Below are 17,582 nucleotides of genomic sequence, written 5' to 3'. Positions count from 1 at the left end.
GGGGGTAGGTGGGAATGTGGAGCAATCAGTTCAGCCATGAACTTATTGAATGGCGGAGCAGGCTCAAGGGGCCGAGTGGCCTACTCCTGCTTCTTGTTCGTATGTTCACTCAAGTTCAAGATGCCCTATTTCCCTTGCTGCACTGTTAGCAGCTTACAGCAATTTTACAGGGAAATAATCTTGAACTGAAGGGTGCAGGGGCAAATCTAACTAATGGCAAATGCTGTTCGATGCCCTGCTGCAGCAAAATCTGACACATTATTATTCTTAAATTGCCCCTGGCAGTGAATGAGTCAATGTTCTGGTAGAGGAAGTGTTTTGTCATTATCTTACTAAAGGCACAGTAACGGACATATTGCAGCTAACAAATTGAGGATATTTCTGCAGTGAAGAAGGAACATTTTTAAAGAGGCAATGCGTGTTTGAGATGGAAGGAAAGCAAACTAGAGACAGATTAAGTATGATTTATGTATAAGAGTGTAGAGATTGTGTACACACATGAGAAAGTTAGATAGGATATTTGCAGATTGTCTGAATGTGTCAATATATCTGAGTCTAAAAACAAACAAAATGTGGCAGATTTTCCTATTCCTGGGCATATTGGATCACCTGAGCACAGCACATAGAGAAGGGTTATGCTGTAAGGTAGCCTAGTGGTTATGGTACTAGGCTAATAAACTGGAGGCTGTGAGTTCAAATTTTATCCAGGTAATTTGGTTTACTAATGTCCTTTAGGGAAGGAAATCTTACCCGTCCTTACCCGGTCTGACCTCTATGACTCCAGACCCAAAGCAGTATAGTTGATTTTTAACTGACCTCTGAAATGACCTAGCAAGCCACTCAAATATATCAAACTGCTAAGAAGGACTATAATAGGACAACAACTAAGGCACTGAACACAACAAAGGCACATCCTGCCTAGTTGACCTTGCAAAGTCCTCTTTATTAATATCTGGGGACTTGTGTGCCAAAATTGGGAGAGCTGTCCCACAGTCTAGTCAAGAAACAGCCTAACATTGTCATACTTGCTGAATCATACCTTACAGCCAATGTCCCAGACTCCTCCATTGCCATCCCTGGGTATGTCCTGTCCAAGTGGCAGGACAGACACACCAGAGTTGGTGGCACAGTGGTATACAGTCGGGAGGGAGTGGCCCTGGGAGATCTCAACATTGGTTCACACCCATGAAGTCCAATGGCATCAGGTCAAACATGGGCAAGAAAACTTCATGCTAATTACTACCAATCACCCTCCCTCAGCTGATGAATCAGTGCTCCTCCTTGTTGAACACCACTTGGAAGAAGCACTGAGGGTAGCAAGGGCACAGAACATACTCTGGGTGGGGGACTTCAATGCTCATCACCAACAGTGTCTGGGTAGCAACACGACTGACCAAGCTGGCTGAGACCTGAAGGACATAACTGCCAGACAGGACCTGCAGTAGAAGGTGAGAGAACCAACATGAGGGAAAAACCTACTTTACCTTGTCCTCACTAATTTACCTGTTGCAGATGGATCTATTCATGACATTATTGGTAGGAGTGACCACCACCCAGTACTTGAGGTGACTAAGACTCGTCTTTACACAGAGAATATCCTCCATCATGTTGTGTGGCATTACCACTGTGCTAACTGGGATAGATTCAGAACAGATCTAGCAGCTCAAAACTGAGCATCCATGAACTGCTGTGGACCATTAGCAGCAGCAGAACTGAATTCAACCACAATCTGTAATCTCATGGCCCAGCATATCCCTCACTCTACCATTACCATCAAGCAAGGAGAGGAATGTAGAAGAGCATGCCGGGAGCAGTACCAGGCATACCTAAAAGTGAAATGCCAACCTGATGAAGCTACAACACATGACTACATGCATGCTAAACAATGGAAGCAGCATGCTATAGACAGAGCAAAAGCGAGCCCACATCCAATGGTTCAGATCTAAGCTCTGCAGTCCTCCACATCCAACTTGTTCCCTTCATCCACTAAGGGGAGGAGGAGTTTCCAGGAACATCCCCAATCTTAATATTAGTGCAGTCCAGCACATGAGTGCAAAAGACAAGGCTGAAGCTTTTGCAACCATCTTCAGCTAGAAGTGCCAAGTGGATGATCCATTTCAGTCTCCGCTTCCTCCCCACCATCACAGATGCGAGTCTCCAGCCAATTTGGTTCACTCACTCCACACGGAAAGCCCACCCCCCTCTCAGTCCCGTCTCCAGCGAGCCCGACAGGAGGAAAAACTCTTCAAGGGGTCCTTGACCCCAAATAAATGGTTGCCATACTCCTTCCTTGCAATGAAAGTGAAATTCCTCACTGCATGGCTGCCGAGTGCAGCAAAACCAACAGCTGCCACTCAGTTGCCAACCTTTAAAAGCTGCCAAGGCTCTGACCCCCTGTGGCGCCCATGCGCTAATCAAAAAAATTCAGAGGCCCGTAAAATTAGTTTTGATTGCCTCCTTAATCCTCTAAGTTGCCTTTTAATCGTTTATTTTAGAAATGCGAGCGGCGCTCCCACATGACTTGCCATCTGCCGCTCATGAAATTGCATCCTGGCATGATGACATCCCGGGTCTGACCTGATGCCACCTCACGCAATCTTACAGCCCCCACTGCCTCCATAGCCATCCGCTTTTCCCTCGTAAAATCCCGGCCACTCTTTCTGCATTTGCTAGCTTGGACTCCAGTCCAAATGTTCTTGCTACATATTTTTAAAATGTTGCTTCATTATGAAGTTAAGATTTCTAGCATTTTTTGATTTTTATTGAAAATGTCAGTCTGGGTTGTATTTGAAGTCTTGTCTCGTCTCAGAAATGAAAGCACATCGTGCTAACCCATTGAATTATCTCGCTCCTTCCCCTTCCAATGCTGTTTAATTTTAGCTTTGTTATTTAGAGCACCTGAATTTCATTGGTCATAAAAAATCAACATAAAAATGGAATGCTGCTGCTGAGGAGAAACGTATATAACAGTAGTCTAGTATTATTGCTTGGTTTTCTGCCTGCTTTGGTCAGTCTTCCAGACAAGATTACACAACAGTGGAAAATTCTGCAGACCCTTGTAAACTTTCTCATCTAGACAGTGGGGACAATCGGGGAAAGGACATTCAGAAATAAAAATAAATCTTACTTTAATATTACTTTTGTTCTGAAATTTCCTTTAATTTGATCTCTTAGGGCCCTGGCACAAATGAAAGTGTGCTGATGGAAATTCTTGCTACAAGAAGCAACCAACAACTAAAAGAAATAAAGGAAGCCTACCATTCAGGTACATATTTCTTTTTACAGGGAGTCTTTCACTTATTGCTAGAGAGCTGTTCTTTCTGACACCCTTGGTCCAATTTAGTTCTCAAAAATGAATTTAGAGCTTTTAGTTTTATTTAGTTGGAAAATGTGCTGGAGTATTGTGGGCACGTTGGTTTTTTAACATTATTTGCTAAGATCGTGAAAGCAGAAAGAATGGGCGGCACAGTGGCGCAGTGGTTAGCACCGCAGCCTCACAGCTCCAGCGACCTGGGTTCAATTCTGGGTACTGCCTGTGTCTGTGTGGGTTTTCTCCGGGTGCTCTGGTTTCCTCCCACAGCCAAAAGACTTGCAGGTTGGTAGGTAAATTGGCCATTATAAATTGCCCCTAGTATAGGTAGGTGGTAGGGAAATATAGGGACTGGTGGGGATGTGGTAGGAATATGGAATTAGTGTAGGATTAGTATAAATGGGTGGTTGATGGTCGGCACAGACTTGGTGGGCTGAAGGGCCTGTTTCAGTGCTGTATCTCTAAACTAATCAGTGCAGGTTGCTTAAAAAGGGGCCTGTGAGCAGACTTCAATCTGACAACAGTGTTAAAAGGTGTAATGTTAACTTATGGAGCTCCAACAGGTTATAACTTTACAGGTTAGCAGGCAAAATGAGCGTTCTTCAGAGCTCTGGGATCATTAACAAAAAACTCTACCCTGCCCAAAACTAACATAGCAACAGGAGTAGACCATTTAGCCCCTTGAGCCTCATTCACCGCCAGTCAATTAAATCATGGCTGATCTGTGACTTAACTACATTTACCTACCTTTTGTCCCATATCCCTTAGACCTTTGGTTAACAAAAAATGATCAATCTCAGTTTTAAATTTAACAATTGACCAAATATCAATTGCTATTTGTGGAAAAGAGGTTCCAAACTTCTGCCGTCCTTTGTGTGTACAAGTGTTTCCTAACTTCACTCCTGTAAGGCCTGGCTCTAATTCTTATGCTACATCCCCTAGTCCTAGACTTCCCATCCAGCAGAAATAGTTTCTAACCACCAAATCAGTTCCCCTTAATATCTTTTAAACTTTGATGTAATCACCCATTAATTTTCTAAATGCCAAGGAATACAATCCTAATTTGTGTAATCCTGCCTCATAATTTCACCATAGAATCTAGATGTCACTCTGGTAAATCTATGCTGCATTCACTCCCAGGCCAATATATTCTTCCTAAGGTGTGGTGCCCAGAACTATATACTGTACTCCAGAGTTTTTATAGCTGAAGCATGACTTCTATCCCCTTGTATTCTAGTCCTCTAGGCATAAAGCCCAGCATTCCATTAGTCTTTTTGATTATTTTCAGTACCTGTTCATGAAATTTTAATCCATTTACACGGACCCCGAAGTTTCTTAGGACCTCCCCTGTTCATATCTTTTCACCATTAGAAATACTTTGATCCATACTTTATAAGTTCAAAGTGGATGACCTCAAACTTGCCTATATTGAAATCCATTTCCTACAGTTTTTCCCATTCACTTAATCTATTAATATCTCTTACCAGTTTTTGTTTCCATCTACACCACTTACAATGCCACCTATCTTTGTGTTATTGGCAAACTTGGATATTAGCTTTCTATCCCATTATCTAGTGCCTAATAAACATGGTGAATAGTTGAGGCCCAATACAGATCACTGTGGCGCACCACTAGTCACACCTGCTAATTAGAGAAACCTGCCCATTATCTCTACTCTCTGTCTCCTGTCACTCAGCCAATTTCCTAACCAGATCAATAATATAGCTTTACGTACATAAGCTTCAACTTTTGCTAACAGTCTCTTATGAGAATTTTTTTCATATACTTTCTATATAAATGGTATCGATAGACATTCCCCAGGTTCACTACTTCAGTCATCGCTTCAAAAGAATTCAATCAGATTTGTCAGGCATGGCCTAAACTTTACAAATCCATGCTGTCTCTCTGATCAGTTGATCATTTTCAAAGTGTTCAGTCACCCTATTCTTAATTATAGAGTCCAGTAATTTCCTGACAACATATAAAATAAAAGCAAAATACTGCGGGTGCTGGAAATCTGAAATAAGAACAGAAAGTGTTGGAGACAACATATGTTAGACTAACTGGACTGTAATTCGCTGGTTTCCCTCTCTCATCTTTCTTAAATAGTGGAGTGACATGTGCAATTTTCCAATCTAAAGGAACAGTTCCTGAATTCAGAGAATGTTAAAAGATTATAGTTAGGTTAACTGCAGTGTTCACACCTATTTCCTTTAAAACCCTAGATGAAAACCATTTGGTCCTGAGGATTTGTTCCTCTTCATTACTATTATTTCCTTATTTTAATTTTGCTGAGTCCCATCCTGATCCCATGTATTTCCTTGGGATGTCCAGCATGTTATTTCTCCTCCATTGGCATAAATATTGATGCAAAGTAATTGTTTAGCATGTCTGTCATTTACATATTTTCATTGACACATCACTGTTATCAGTTTTCATCAGATCATCAAACTGTAAACATTTAATCGTCATAGTACTAATCTCTGCTCTAACTTTCCCCTTTTCTTTACTGCCTTAACTTCCGAAACAATTGAGAAAGTCATAAATCTACGGGTAATTGTGACTGTGAGGGACTATACAAACCATTGAATTGATGGGCACACTTTGAGTGATTTCACCCATTCTCTATGATCTTATTTCTTTCAATTGCTTAACGCCGCAAGATTAAATTTTATGAGGCAAGGCTTCCATTGTGGAGCCTCACTTGACATTAGCACTGCCTGGACAATTGAGTACAGAGGTCAGTGTGTCCGATTCACAGCACTCCCGATTTTCCAGTAATTAAAATTAATGACCGGAAGATCAGGAGGGTCTTGAATTAGGCGTGTTCAGCACCATGCTTGATTCTCAGATCTGTGCTAACATCAAGTGAGCCTCCATGCTCGGAGCGGAAGCTTGCAAAATCTACCTTACGGTGTCATAAGCCCAGCCAATAGGTAGTCTCATTTAGCTTCAATTAGCCTGCAGTTATACCCACTAGTTTAGCATACTATGGGCTGCAGTTTCACATGCCTGCTGCCCATGAGAGAATTCCACACAAGTACTTACACACATATACTTACACAAATGTGCAGATTCCCACTGCCAATTGATAAATTTTAAATAGCTTGAGACCACAGGCGAGAATGTCCATTTCTCAAAATATTTTTAAAAACAGCATCAGACTGTACTTTACTCCAGGTGGTGGCAAACCCAAACTTCTTCTGTCCCAGAAGTTTTGCACAGTTATGCTGTATGTTCAAATTTGAATGTGACTTAGAGTTATACTGTTACTTTTATATGGTTGACCAGCTGTATCTGTGAGGCAAAAATAACCCTATAACTGTTCTCTACATCCTTCCTCTATTTACAATCTTGGCTTCCCTATCTCATTTTATCTGAAATAAAACTCCCACATTTCCATTGGTAAAGTTACCTAGAAGAATCTCAGTTTCCTTTTCTGCCCAAATGCCTCATTCCTTGCAACAACATTTTAGCAGCCCAAATCCATCCAAGATTTGAATACTGCTCCCATATTTTTTCCAGATATGTTATTCTCACATTCCTAAACAGATACATTTCACATCACTAGACAGGATGTGAGAAGCATGTTATCTGATAATTTATCTTACCCTCACTCAAAGAGTAGTGGAAATATGGAACTCCCATCTCCAAAAGGCTGCAGATACTGGGATAATTGAAATTTTCAACACTGAGATCAATAGATTTTTATTAGGTAAGGGTATCAAGGGATATGGAGAAAAGGGAGATGAGTGGAGTTGAGGTACAAATCAGCCAAGATCTAATAGAGTGGTGGAACAGGCTCAAGAGGTTGATTTAGCTTGCTCCTAATTCAATATTTCTACGTTGCTCATTTCCAGCCTCCAACCTCGCTATGTTTAAGCTGCAACCCCTTTTAACTTTCTTCTCTTGTTCTTCCTAAACTGAAAGTACGCCATTCTACTTTCCCTTCCCCCGCTCTATCCTCACTGTATTAAAACTACGGTAGTCTCCACTCTGTCTTTCCCAGGACCACTAACATGCTACCTTTCTCAGTCTCTCCAGCTGTAATCTTCAAGTTTTTAACTCCCAAACTTGACATCACCTGTCACTATTTTTTTATTTTGTCTTGTACTTTTTTCAACCTCAGGCGTGTCCTGCACTAGATGCTTTCACCTAGGTGATAGCTTAAAAAAAAAGGCAAAATCACTTGTAATTCTCTTTTCTTAAAAGAAGTGCATATTGCTCATGAGACCCATTTAGTTGTTAGTTATTAACGTTTAAATGGTAATCAGCTTGATATCTGTTAGATATATAATTTTAATTCTCCTTTAGTTTATTATTTTTCTTAATTGATTCAAAGTTTTCATTTAAAAATAATTTAATTGTATTTTGATTTAGTGTTCTCTTGTAATTTCAAGCTGTTCTCATCATTAGAACCAAAGCTCAATTTAAGATGCATTATTCTTTTTCTGTACTTCTTGTAATTGTTAGGACAAAACATTCACATTTTTCATCATAAATAATCTCTTCCTAGAATATAAAAGAGACTTGGCAAAGGATATTGCTGCAGAAACATCTGGGGATTTTAGAAGGGCTTTACTCATCTTGCTAGAGGTATTTCATCAAATAATTATTTTGGTACATTTAAATCTATCTTGTGTCATTATCACAGGTGTAGCTATGAAACATATTTTTCCTTTTAAGTATGTAATATGTAATATTATGTAATGTAATTTTATTGAAAATGGACAATCTACTTAAGAACAAATAAGATTGCATTTATGTATCACTTTAGCTTGTCCTCCGGATGTTAAAAGTACCTTACAAATTTGGATTACTTTGAAGTGCAATCACTGTTATGCTATCTTGAGGGCATTGTGCAGTCATACTTTGTTATTTTAAAGGCAGAGCATGGTAATCCAGTTTTTACAGCATGACAATATACTGTGCCATGGGCTAGGAAACCTGTGGTCAAATGCTAGACTTATTTTAGTACTTTGGATTCTCAGCTTGCTTTCTTGAGATAATTGATTCCTAAACTAAAAATACATCAATCCTGGAAAAATACAGCCAGTCTATCAGCATCTGAAAAAAAGGCAGGTTAATTTTTTGGGCTTAGGATCAGCATTGAAAGATAACCAAAGCACTTTATAGGACTGGGCTAGAGAACGAGAGAGTTAAATGCCTGCATTAAAATAGCATGAAGAGGAATTTGGTATGAGTCTAGTAGCATTGATATGTGACCAGCTCTAATTATAATGTCTAGCCTTATGTGTCATGCACATGTCCTGTGAACATTTAATTATTTTGTTTACCAGGCTAGGAGGGATGAAAACTGTCAGGTTGTGGATGAAAGACTTTTTAAGAGTGATGCCCAGGTATGTTTTTTTCAAATTAAGAAGCCTGATTTTGTGATGGGTAATTATTATTGAAAATGCTGCTGGAGTGCTCCCCAGGGCCACTTAAAAAAAAAAAATTACACAAGCTGTATTGGTACATTTACTAAACTAATGCATAGGCAATGGAGCTTCCCAGCAGTTAGTTCTGAAATGTGGTTAGAGCCATGCTACACCTCTGTTACACACAAACTGACCTTTTTGCAGGTATTTTTTGCTGTACACGATATTGCAAATAAGACCATGGAAAAACAGCACTTAAGTTAACAGTTAAACAAAAGTAAATTTTAAAGGCTGGTATGCAATTTCATTTAAACTGAGATTGGAATTGGGCAGTTTTGCAATTATGCCAATTAATTATTAATTAATTAGAGGTAGGTGCAATACCTATCAAGCCCTGATTTGTATATTGTTCGTAAACTGGACCATAAACCATCAGCCACAGTTTTCAATGAAATTGTAATGGAATTGATACCAGTTTCTATAATGCATCAATATCTAAGACCAAGAAAATATACCCATATCGTCTTCTGGAAAGCAGATCAACTCCTATGTTTCCATGGCATTGATTCTTATAATTTAGTTTCAACTTTAACCCTTTAAGTCCAGTTCACAAATTAAAAAGGCTTATTTGAAATGTTAGAATCCAAAAACACTCATTTTTAAAAATCTGAATGTTGATTTCAAATCATCCTTTGATTATATATCCCTCTATCACTACGTTAATTGCTAAATTCCATAACATATGCAGACAGCTGCTGTTGCACTCATTGAACTTTCAGGAATGCATAACTCTCCTCACTTCAGAAGTACAATCTTGGCATCTGACATGAAATTAAGAAACAGAGGGACAAGTTTTGCACTTTTATGATATGAAGATGACGATGTCAACAGCAGGGAATGCTCACGTCAATCATCTTCTCAGACTGTTGATCATTCTCCTAAGCTAATCACATTTGATTTATCAAAGCTAATATGTACCCATTCTTTCCAATTAGTTCTCAAATAAGAGAAGTAGAATGTCGATAGAATGCATACACTGAATTACTATGGGTGATATCTTCAGCTAGTGGATGGCAATATAGCAAAAACAGCCATACAAAATCTAAAATATTTAAGTTTTGCCTCAGCCTTGCTCTCCTGATCATTTTCAGATCTCTGCAACCACCCCAATTTATTTGTCCTTACATTTTGCACACAAATAACATCATAGGAGATGTACTGGTATACTTAGATACTAGATGCATTTTTCTGTCTGTAATTAATGACTTAATGCAATTTCATTCTCAGAAATTTCATCCTTCAAACGCATTTCTTCCCACGATTTCATTAGTCATTAATTATATAATTAAAACATGCAATGTCACAGTTTTCGTCAGAAGCTAATTTGCCCTTAGTATGCAATCCAAATAAGTACTCTTGCTGCTCTTTTAATGATAAATGACCAGAAGCCATGCAGTCCACAACGTCTGCTGTTGCAACAGACCATATACAAAGTGCACAGGGGTTGGATTCGTACCAATGATTCTCTGTCACTATAGCTACTGCAATTGAAATTGTTCATGTAACTGTTCTATTGTATCCTATAGGCTCTTTACAAGGCTGGTGAGAAGAGACTGGGGACTGATGAAGCTAAATTTATAGAAGTCTTGTGCTTAAGGAGCCCTAGTCAGCTACAAATAAGTAAGATGATTGTTTAAAACTGTTTTATTTCCTCCAAAATTTGAACAGAAAGAATGAATGTATTTGCATTTTTTTTTGTTAGCATTTGATGAGTACAAAGCAGTTACCAACAAAACCATTGATGAGAGCATTAAAAACGAAATGTCTGGGGATCTGAAGGATTTGATGTTGACAATGGGTAAGTCGATTGAAATGTTCAATACCTCAAATACTAAAGGAAGACCAAATTCAAAAGGATTGAGTTTATATATTTCTCATCCACTTTTCCCTCTGATTTTCTTTACTTTCTTGTCCTGAAGTTGAAGCTACCTCTTTGAAGTATCTTTGGATGCTTTTCACTGTTACAGGTGCTTATGTGAATTCCAGTTGTTGTTGTTGCTTGGTTGTATTACCTCCCTGAAGTGATTACGTTTCATATCTGAGCCTGGACAATAAGTAATGACCATTGGAGACATCGCAGCAGAATCCAATGATGTATTTATTGAGTGTCCCCACGCACCTCAAACAGATTGCTGGATAGTGATTAGAAGCTCACAGGATAATTTTTTCCCTCCCCTGTAAAGCCAAGAACACTGAAGCCAGTTTTGCCAGTGTTGAGAAACCTTCAAGTGGTCAGTGTCACACCATGCTGTGCATTTTTCCTGAGATGGGTAGGGTGAGAAGGCAGGAGTAATTTGCAAAGATTATTTAGTCTAACTTTCAATGATTTGACCCAAATTCTCTGTTCTGCATTCTTCCTTAATATTTAAAACACTGTAACAACATCCTGGGGGTCACCACTGACCAGAAACTGAATTGGAGTAGTCATAGAAATACCATGGCTACAAGAGCAGGACAGAGGCTAGGAATCCAACGGCGAGTAACTCGCCTCCTGACTCCACAAAGCCTGTTCACCATCTACAAGGCACTAGTCAGGAGTGTGAATGGAATACTCTCCACTTGCCTGGATGGGTGCAGCTCCAACAACACTCAAGAAGCTCGACACCATCCAGGACAAAGCAGACTGCTTGATTGGCACCCCATCAACAAACATTCACTCACTCCACCACTGATGCACAGTGGCAGCAGTGTGTACCGTCTACAAGATGCACTGCAGCAATGCACCAAGGTTCCTTAGACTGCACCTTCCAAGCCCGCGACCTCTACCACCTAGAAGGACAAGGGCAGCAGATGCATGGGAACATCACATCTGCAAGTTCCCCTCCAAGTCACACAGCATCCTGACTTGGAACGATATCACATTCCTTCATTGTCGCTGGGTCAAAGTCCTGGAACTCCCTTCCTAACAGCATTGTGGGTGTACCTACCCCACATGGGCTGCAGCAGTTCAAGAAGGCAGCTCACCACCACCTTCTCGAGGGCAATTAGGGATGGGCAATAAATGTTGTCCTAGCCAGCGATACCCATATCCCTATAAACGAATAGTAAAAAAGAATTCTCAACTAAAGGTACATTGGGGTCTTTTCTGGACATTTATCAATTACGATGAGGTAATGAAAGGAGACCCTGAGTAGATGTTTCTCTAATTTTATTAAAATATAAAAAAACATTTAACCAATATCACCATGTATTGTATATTGCCATCTATTGTTTTACATGCAAGTCTGAAAATAAAGAACATGGGGCCGGTTGCGATGAATGAATGATTCATTGCGGCACAATAATTTTAATTTTTTGTGTACGAAAATAAGTCCCTCTCATCTGAAGAACTTAAAAAGCTGTGTGCTTATGACGAATGTTGTAAATTTTTAAGGGGCAAAGGGAAATACAGGACCTGGAGTTCTGGTAGTCAGAGAATGTGTAGAAAGGTCCCGTTGCCCACCAGGGGCCTGGTATTGGGAGTGGAACTCTGTTTTGCTGGAGTTCCAACCCCTGTATCCTTGCCAGTAAATTCCTGTTGGGGGACGGGGTTGGTGCACGGGAAAATTGAACATATAAACATACGACTGGTTCATCAAGCCTGACCCAGACAGTAATATTTCTATTATTAATATTGCCATGCTCCCACCCAGCAGTAAGAAATCTTCTCGGAGGTAGAAAAGCAGATTTTTAAAAGAGTCAATTCAGCAGAAGAAAAGAATTTGAGGGAACTCTGTCTGACCCCCCCCACAAAGGCAATCCAAATGAGTTCCACGAGATCACAGTGACCATGAGGCACATGACGTGTTCAACCAATTCACATACACTACACAATCTGTCCCAGAGGTCAATGACCTTCTGTGAAAACCTGCTGAAAGTCTTCTATCCATATCCCACACATCAATTTGTTGTGTCCAATAGAGATCCTAGGCCACAACCAAGACTTCTGCCCACTACTTCCCTATATGAAACAATTGCCAGCGAGGTTCTTGGGAATGCTCCAGAAACTGTTAGTACTAATCCTGGAGCGGATTAATTACATAGCATTACACAGAATATACAACACAGAACTGGGCCATTCTGCCCAACTGGTGCCTCCTCCCACCCTATTTCATCTAACCTTACCAACATATCTTTCTACATCCCTCATGTGTTTAACTAGCTTCCCTTTAAATGCATCTATGCTATTCACTTCAACTACTTCTTGAGGTAGTGAATTCCATATTCTAACCACTCTCTGGATAAAGAAGATTCTTTTGAATTCTCTATTGGGTTTATTAGTGGTTATCTTATATTTATAACCCATAGTTTTTGGATTTATCCACAAGTGGAAACATTTTCTCTATACCTACCCTATCAAAGTTTCATCATTTTAAATACCTCTATTAGGTCACCTTTCAGCCTTTTCTTTTCTCGATAAAAAAACCCTAGCCTGTTCAATCTTTCCTAATGTTATAACCTCTTATTTTGTTAATTCTTTTATTTAGTCCTTCAATGGCCTCTTCTTTTCCCAGCAGAATGGCATGACACCTCTCAGTAACTTTCCCATACTGCTGTCTGAATGATCACCTCTTGTGCATTTTTACAGGCACAGGAAATGCACTTTGACTCTGATAATCCAGTTTCAAGGATCTGGGTCAAGGTTTGCATCTTCAATTATGGATGTATGGGAGTCCTGCTCCACTGTTCTTCCACCAGTGGAGATGGGACCCTGGAAGTTCAGGGCAATTTATTTATTCTCTTGAGCACAGAAGCACAAGTAATAGAAAGTTTGGTTCTCCATCAGAAGAATTTGGTTATATTTTCTTGTACATGCCTCATTGTTTAATTAGTTTTTGGCTGGGCTGATAGATGGAGCAGGGCGGGGAGGGAGAAGGGGATCTCTAAACAGGCAGGTTTTGATATTTTGTTAAATGAATATTTTTGTTTACTTTGTTTTAGTTAGTTGTTCAAAGTCTATGCCTGCCTACTTTGCTGAAAGAATCCACAAAAGTGTAAAGGTATGTTGGAATTGTTAACCCTGCTGTAATCTTGACATCATCCAAAACTCTGCTACCCATATTGTAACTCACACAAAGTTTACCCATCTCCCCTGTGCTCTCTGACCTACAATGACTGTCGATTAAGCAACACCTCAATATTGAAATTCTCATCTGTATTTTTAAATCCCTGCATGGCCTTACCCCTCTTCTCTGTAATCTCCTCCAGCCTAACACCCCTCTGAGACATCTGCGCTCTTCTAATCCTGAATGCTTGAGCATCCCCGATTTTAATCACTCTACCATTGGTGGCCATGCCTTCAGTTGGTTGGGCCCTATGTTCTCAAATACCCTCCCTGAACCTCTCTGCTTCTCTATCTCTCTTTCTTTCTTTAAGACACTCCTTAAAACAAACCATTCTGACCAAGCTTTTGGCCATCAACCCGAATATCTCCTATGTGACACAGTGTCAAATTTTGTTTTATAACGCTCCTTTGAAGCGACTTGGGATGTTTTACTACATTATAAATACAAGCTGTTGTTAGAATTGCAAAATGGGTTAAAGAAACCTTTTGTTCAGCTAATTTACTCATCACTATTACACTGTTTTTTATTTGGGCTTCTTTATGGACCCAATATTCATTATGTTTGCTCATGTGAACTTTTTAATCAAAAATCTGATAAAATCTATAAACTTCGGGCTGAATTTTATTTAAGCTATTTGATATCTGCCTCACACTAATGAAAACATTTGAGAGGGCACTGAACAGAAAAATTATTTTTTCACACTTACAAGCTAAAGATTAAGTTGCCTAACAAAGCATAGCAGGAGAGGGGGATTACAGTACTAATCCCAAATATGAACAAATAAGTAACATTATTCTGCTTTTTATCTTAACTTTCAGTCGAAGTAAAAGGCAGTAGCACTGTGACACCATTGCAGAGGTGGCCATGACAATTGCCATTGCTACCCATCCCACAAAGTAAGGGTTCGAGGATAGTCATGACTGTTAGGCCATTCAGAGGTGGTTGCAGCTTTTTTATGCCCTGAGAGTAATTGAAGGTAAATCACATCCTTTCAGTGGCTGAGGCGAACACCACAGTTGCACCCTCTCACAGGTGGAGGTGAGGAACAGTGCTGCAGCCCCTCAGGGAATTAAATGAGTTCCACATTTTCAGCCTCCCAGAGGATAAGGTGCTACACCATCCCATTTGGAGTAGGGTGGAGATAAATGCAGTGCTACACCCCACAGAAGGGAATATACATGCTGCTGTCTCATGTTAACAGTGCAGAGCGAGGAATGTGCACCACTGAGAAAAGGGTCAAAGTTTGGCTGCCATTATTTTCCTTGCTGCATTATCCCTGCTCTTGCTATAGCAGCACATCATAGCAATTCTGTAGCATCACTAAGGAAGACAAAGAAACATAGCTCTTTGCTGAGCCCTGCAAAAAAATTAGACACAGTAATCATGATATTTCGAGGCAACACAACAATATTAGAATCTAATCCCTCAATTTAAAAGGAATATAGGCTTTTAATAATAATCTTCACTTTAGGTGATTTTAATAAGCGGTATAGATCGTATCATTGGTATGTTACAGTCACTTAATGTCTGAGGCCTGGATGCTGATCCAGTCCAAACTGATGGGATGAAAGTCTTCTATCTCACCAATGATTCTCAATCTCCTAGCCATTAACACCATTTCTCCTGGGTTTCTGTCAATCTTCCTAAGTTGTGGCGGGAGATAAGGCAAACTCCCATGGAAATTCTACCTCTCGCTATAGCATGTAAGGGTCTCACTGAATAAAATGAGTTTGGACAGAGTTAATTCAGTTTCTAGTTTGCATTGATCTATAGCACAAACTGCCTCTAATTTGGCATTAATTAGCTCTATATTGGCCATGTCACTCAGAGGCTACAGGATAGCCTGATTGGGAAATGGAAATATAATAGTGGTACAGTTATGCTGCTCCTCTGATATTTGGTCTGCCAGCTCACTGGTTCTATTTAAATGAAGATCTGGCCTTAAAATGCCTCTGCCTTCCACTACTGAACCCTCTTCATAGGTTGCTGATGCACCACATCAGTTGACCACTCAAAATCAAAATTAAGACCCTTGTGAATGGACAGCCTGTCACCCTCATATCTTCCTTTAATCAACCAAAGCAGAGCTCTTGAGTGTATAAGCAAGCACATGCACAGAGCTCTACTCACTGATTAAAATATCTAAGTGGGAAACAAACTTATGGCTTCCTGTGGAGATCCCACCAGAAATAGAACGGGGGATATTAATCCACCTTCTGTCGTTAGTAGCATGATGCTTCCTCCAGCTCTCTCTCGAGAAAGATGGTGATGCCATCTCACTCAGCGGAGAAGGGGTGATGATGGAAGATGACTCACTCAGAGAGAATTATATATTTCCTGCATCTATTTCAAACTAAATTTATTTGCATATCATATTTCTTTTTGAATTATAATGCAAAAGGAGGGATAAGGTATGTCAGTCGTAATGTTCTCAGTCGACTAGTGAGCTTGCTCTAATGTTAAACTTGATGATGCGTGGGTTCTGGCAAGTTCTCTATTTCTCCCTCTCCCCTGGCTGTAAGTACTGTGGAGTTGGGGTTGGGCTTTCCCCTATCAGAAACATAAGAAATAGGAGCTGGACCAGACCATATGATCTCTCAAGCCTGTTCTGCCATTCAATATGATCATGACTGATCTTCTGCCTCAACTCCACTTTCCCGCCACTGTTCATATCCCTTGGTTTCTGGAGACACTAAAAATCTGTCTATCGCAGCCTTAAATATATTCAATGATGGAGCATCCACAATCCTCTGGAGCAGAGAATTCCAAAGATTCACAACTCTGAGTGAAGAAATTTCACCTGATGGCAGTCCTAAATGATTGCCGCCTTATCCTGAAACTGTGCCCCCAATTTCTAGATTCCCGAGCCTGGGGAAACATCCTCTCAGCATCTACCCTGCCAAGCCCCTTCCGAATCGTGTATGTTTCAATGAGATCACACTTCCTTCTTCTAAATTTCAGAGAATATAGGCCCAATTTACTCAATCTGTCATCATAGAACAACCCTCTCATCTCAGGAAACAATCTAGCGAACCTTTACAGTACCACCTCCATTACAAGTATGTCCTTCCTTAAATATGGACACTAATACTACGCAGAGTACGCCAGGTGTGGTCTCACCAAAGCCCTATATAATTGTAACATGACTTCCTTATCCTTGTAATCCAATTCCCCTGCAATAAAGGCTGAAATGTCATTTGTTTTCCTAATTCCTTGCTGTACCTGCATGCTAACTTTCAGTGTATCTTGTCAGAGTTCACCAAAGTCTCCCTGTACATCAACATTTAGAGGTTTCACGCCTTTTAAAAAATATTCTGCTTTTCTATTCTTACTACCGAAGTGAATAACCTCACACTTCCCCACATTGTACTCCAACTGCCACCTTGTTGCCTACTCAGTGAACCTGTCTATATCTCTTTGCAGCCTCTTTGTGCCCTCCCCACAGCTTACTTTCCCGGCTAGTTTTGTATCACCAGCAAACTTACTGCACATTACTCTTGGTCTCTTCGTCTAATCTTTAATATAGATTGTAAATAACTAAGGCCCCAGCACTGATCCTAGTGGCACTCCACTAGTTACAGCCTGCCAACTTGAAAATCCCCAGTTATCCTTACTCTCTGCTTCCTGTCCAACAACTAATCCTTCATCCATGCTATTATATTATCCCCAACTGCTTGAGCCCTTATCTTGCAATTTAACCTTTTGTGTGGCAATTTATCGAATGCCTTTTGGAAATCCAAGTATACTACATCTACTGGTTCCCGCTTTATCTACCCTACTAGTTGC

At 40.1% G+C, this 17,582-nt stretch overlaps 1 protein-coding gene across 7 annotated transcripts in view; it reads left to right on the top strand.

Moving 5' to 3' along the window:
• anxa3a (annexin A3a) overlaps window positions 1–17,582 on the top strand; it is a 79,112-nt gene that overhangs the window by 40,190 nt on the left and 21,340 nt on the right. For all 7 annotated transcript variants that reach the window (XM_068039109.1, XM_068039074.1, XM_068039065.1 and 4 more), the window contains 6 exons: window positions 3,175–3,265; window positions 7,827–7,906; window positions 8,611–8,670; window positions 10,278–10,371; window positions 10,454–10,549; window positions 13,672–13,730. In XM_068039109.1, the coding sequence (XP_067895210.1) occupies window positions 3,175–3,265; window positions 7,827–7,906; window positions 8,611–8,670; window positions 10,278–10,371; window positions 10,454–10,549; window positions 13,672–13,730 (480 nt within the window). The remainder of the gene's footprint in view (window positions 1–3,174; window positions 3,266–7,826; window positions 7,907–8,610; window positions 8,671–10,277; window positions 10,372–10,453; window positions 10,550–13,671; window positions 13,731–17,582) is intronic.

This window comes from Heterodontus francisci, chromosome 1, assembly GCF_036365525.1.
Source record: "Heterodontus francisci isolate sHetFra1 chromosome 1, sHetFra1.hap1, whole genome shotgun sequence".
Classification (NCBI taxonomy): domain Eukaryota; kingdom Metazoa; phylum Chordata; class Chondrichthyes; order Heterodontiformes; family Heterodontidae; genus Heterodontus; species Heterodontus francisci.
Note: the sequence above shows the minus strand (reverse complement) of the source record. Positions and strands in the feature narration are given on the sequence as shown.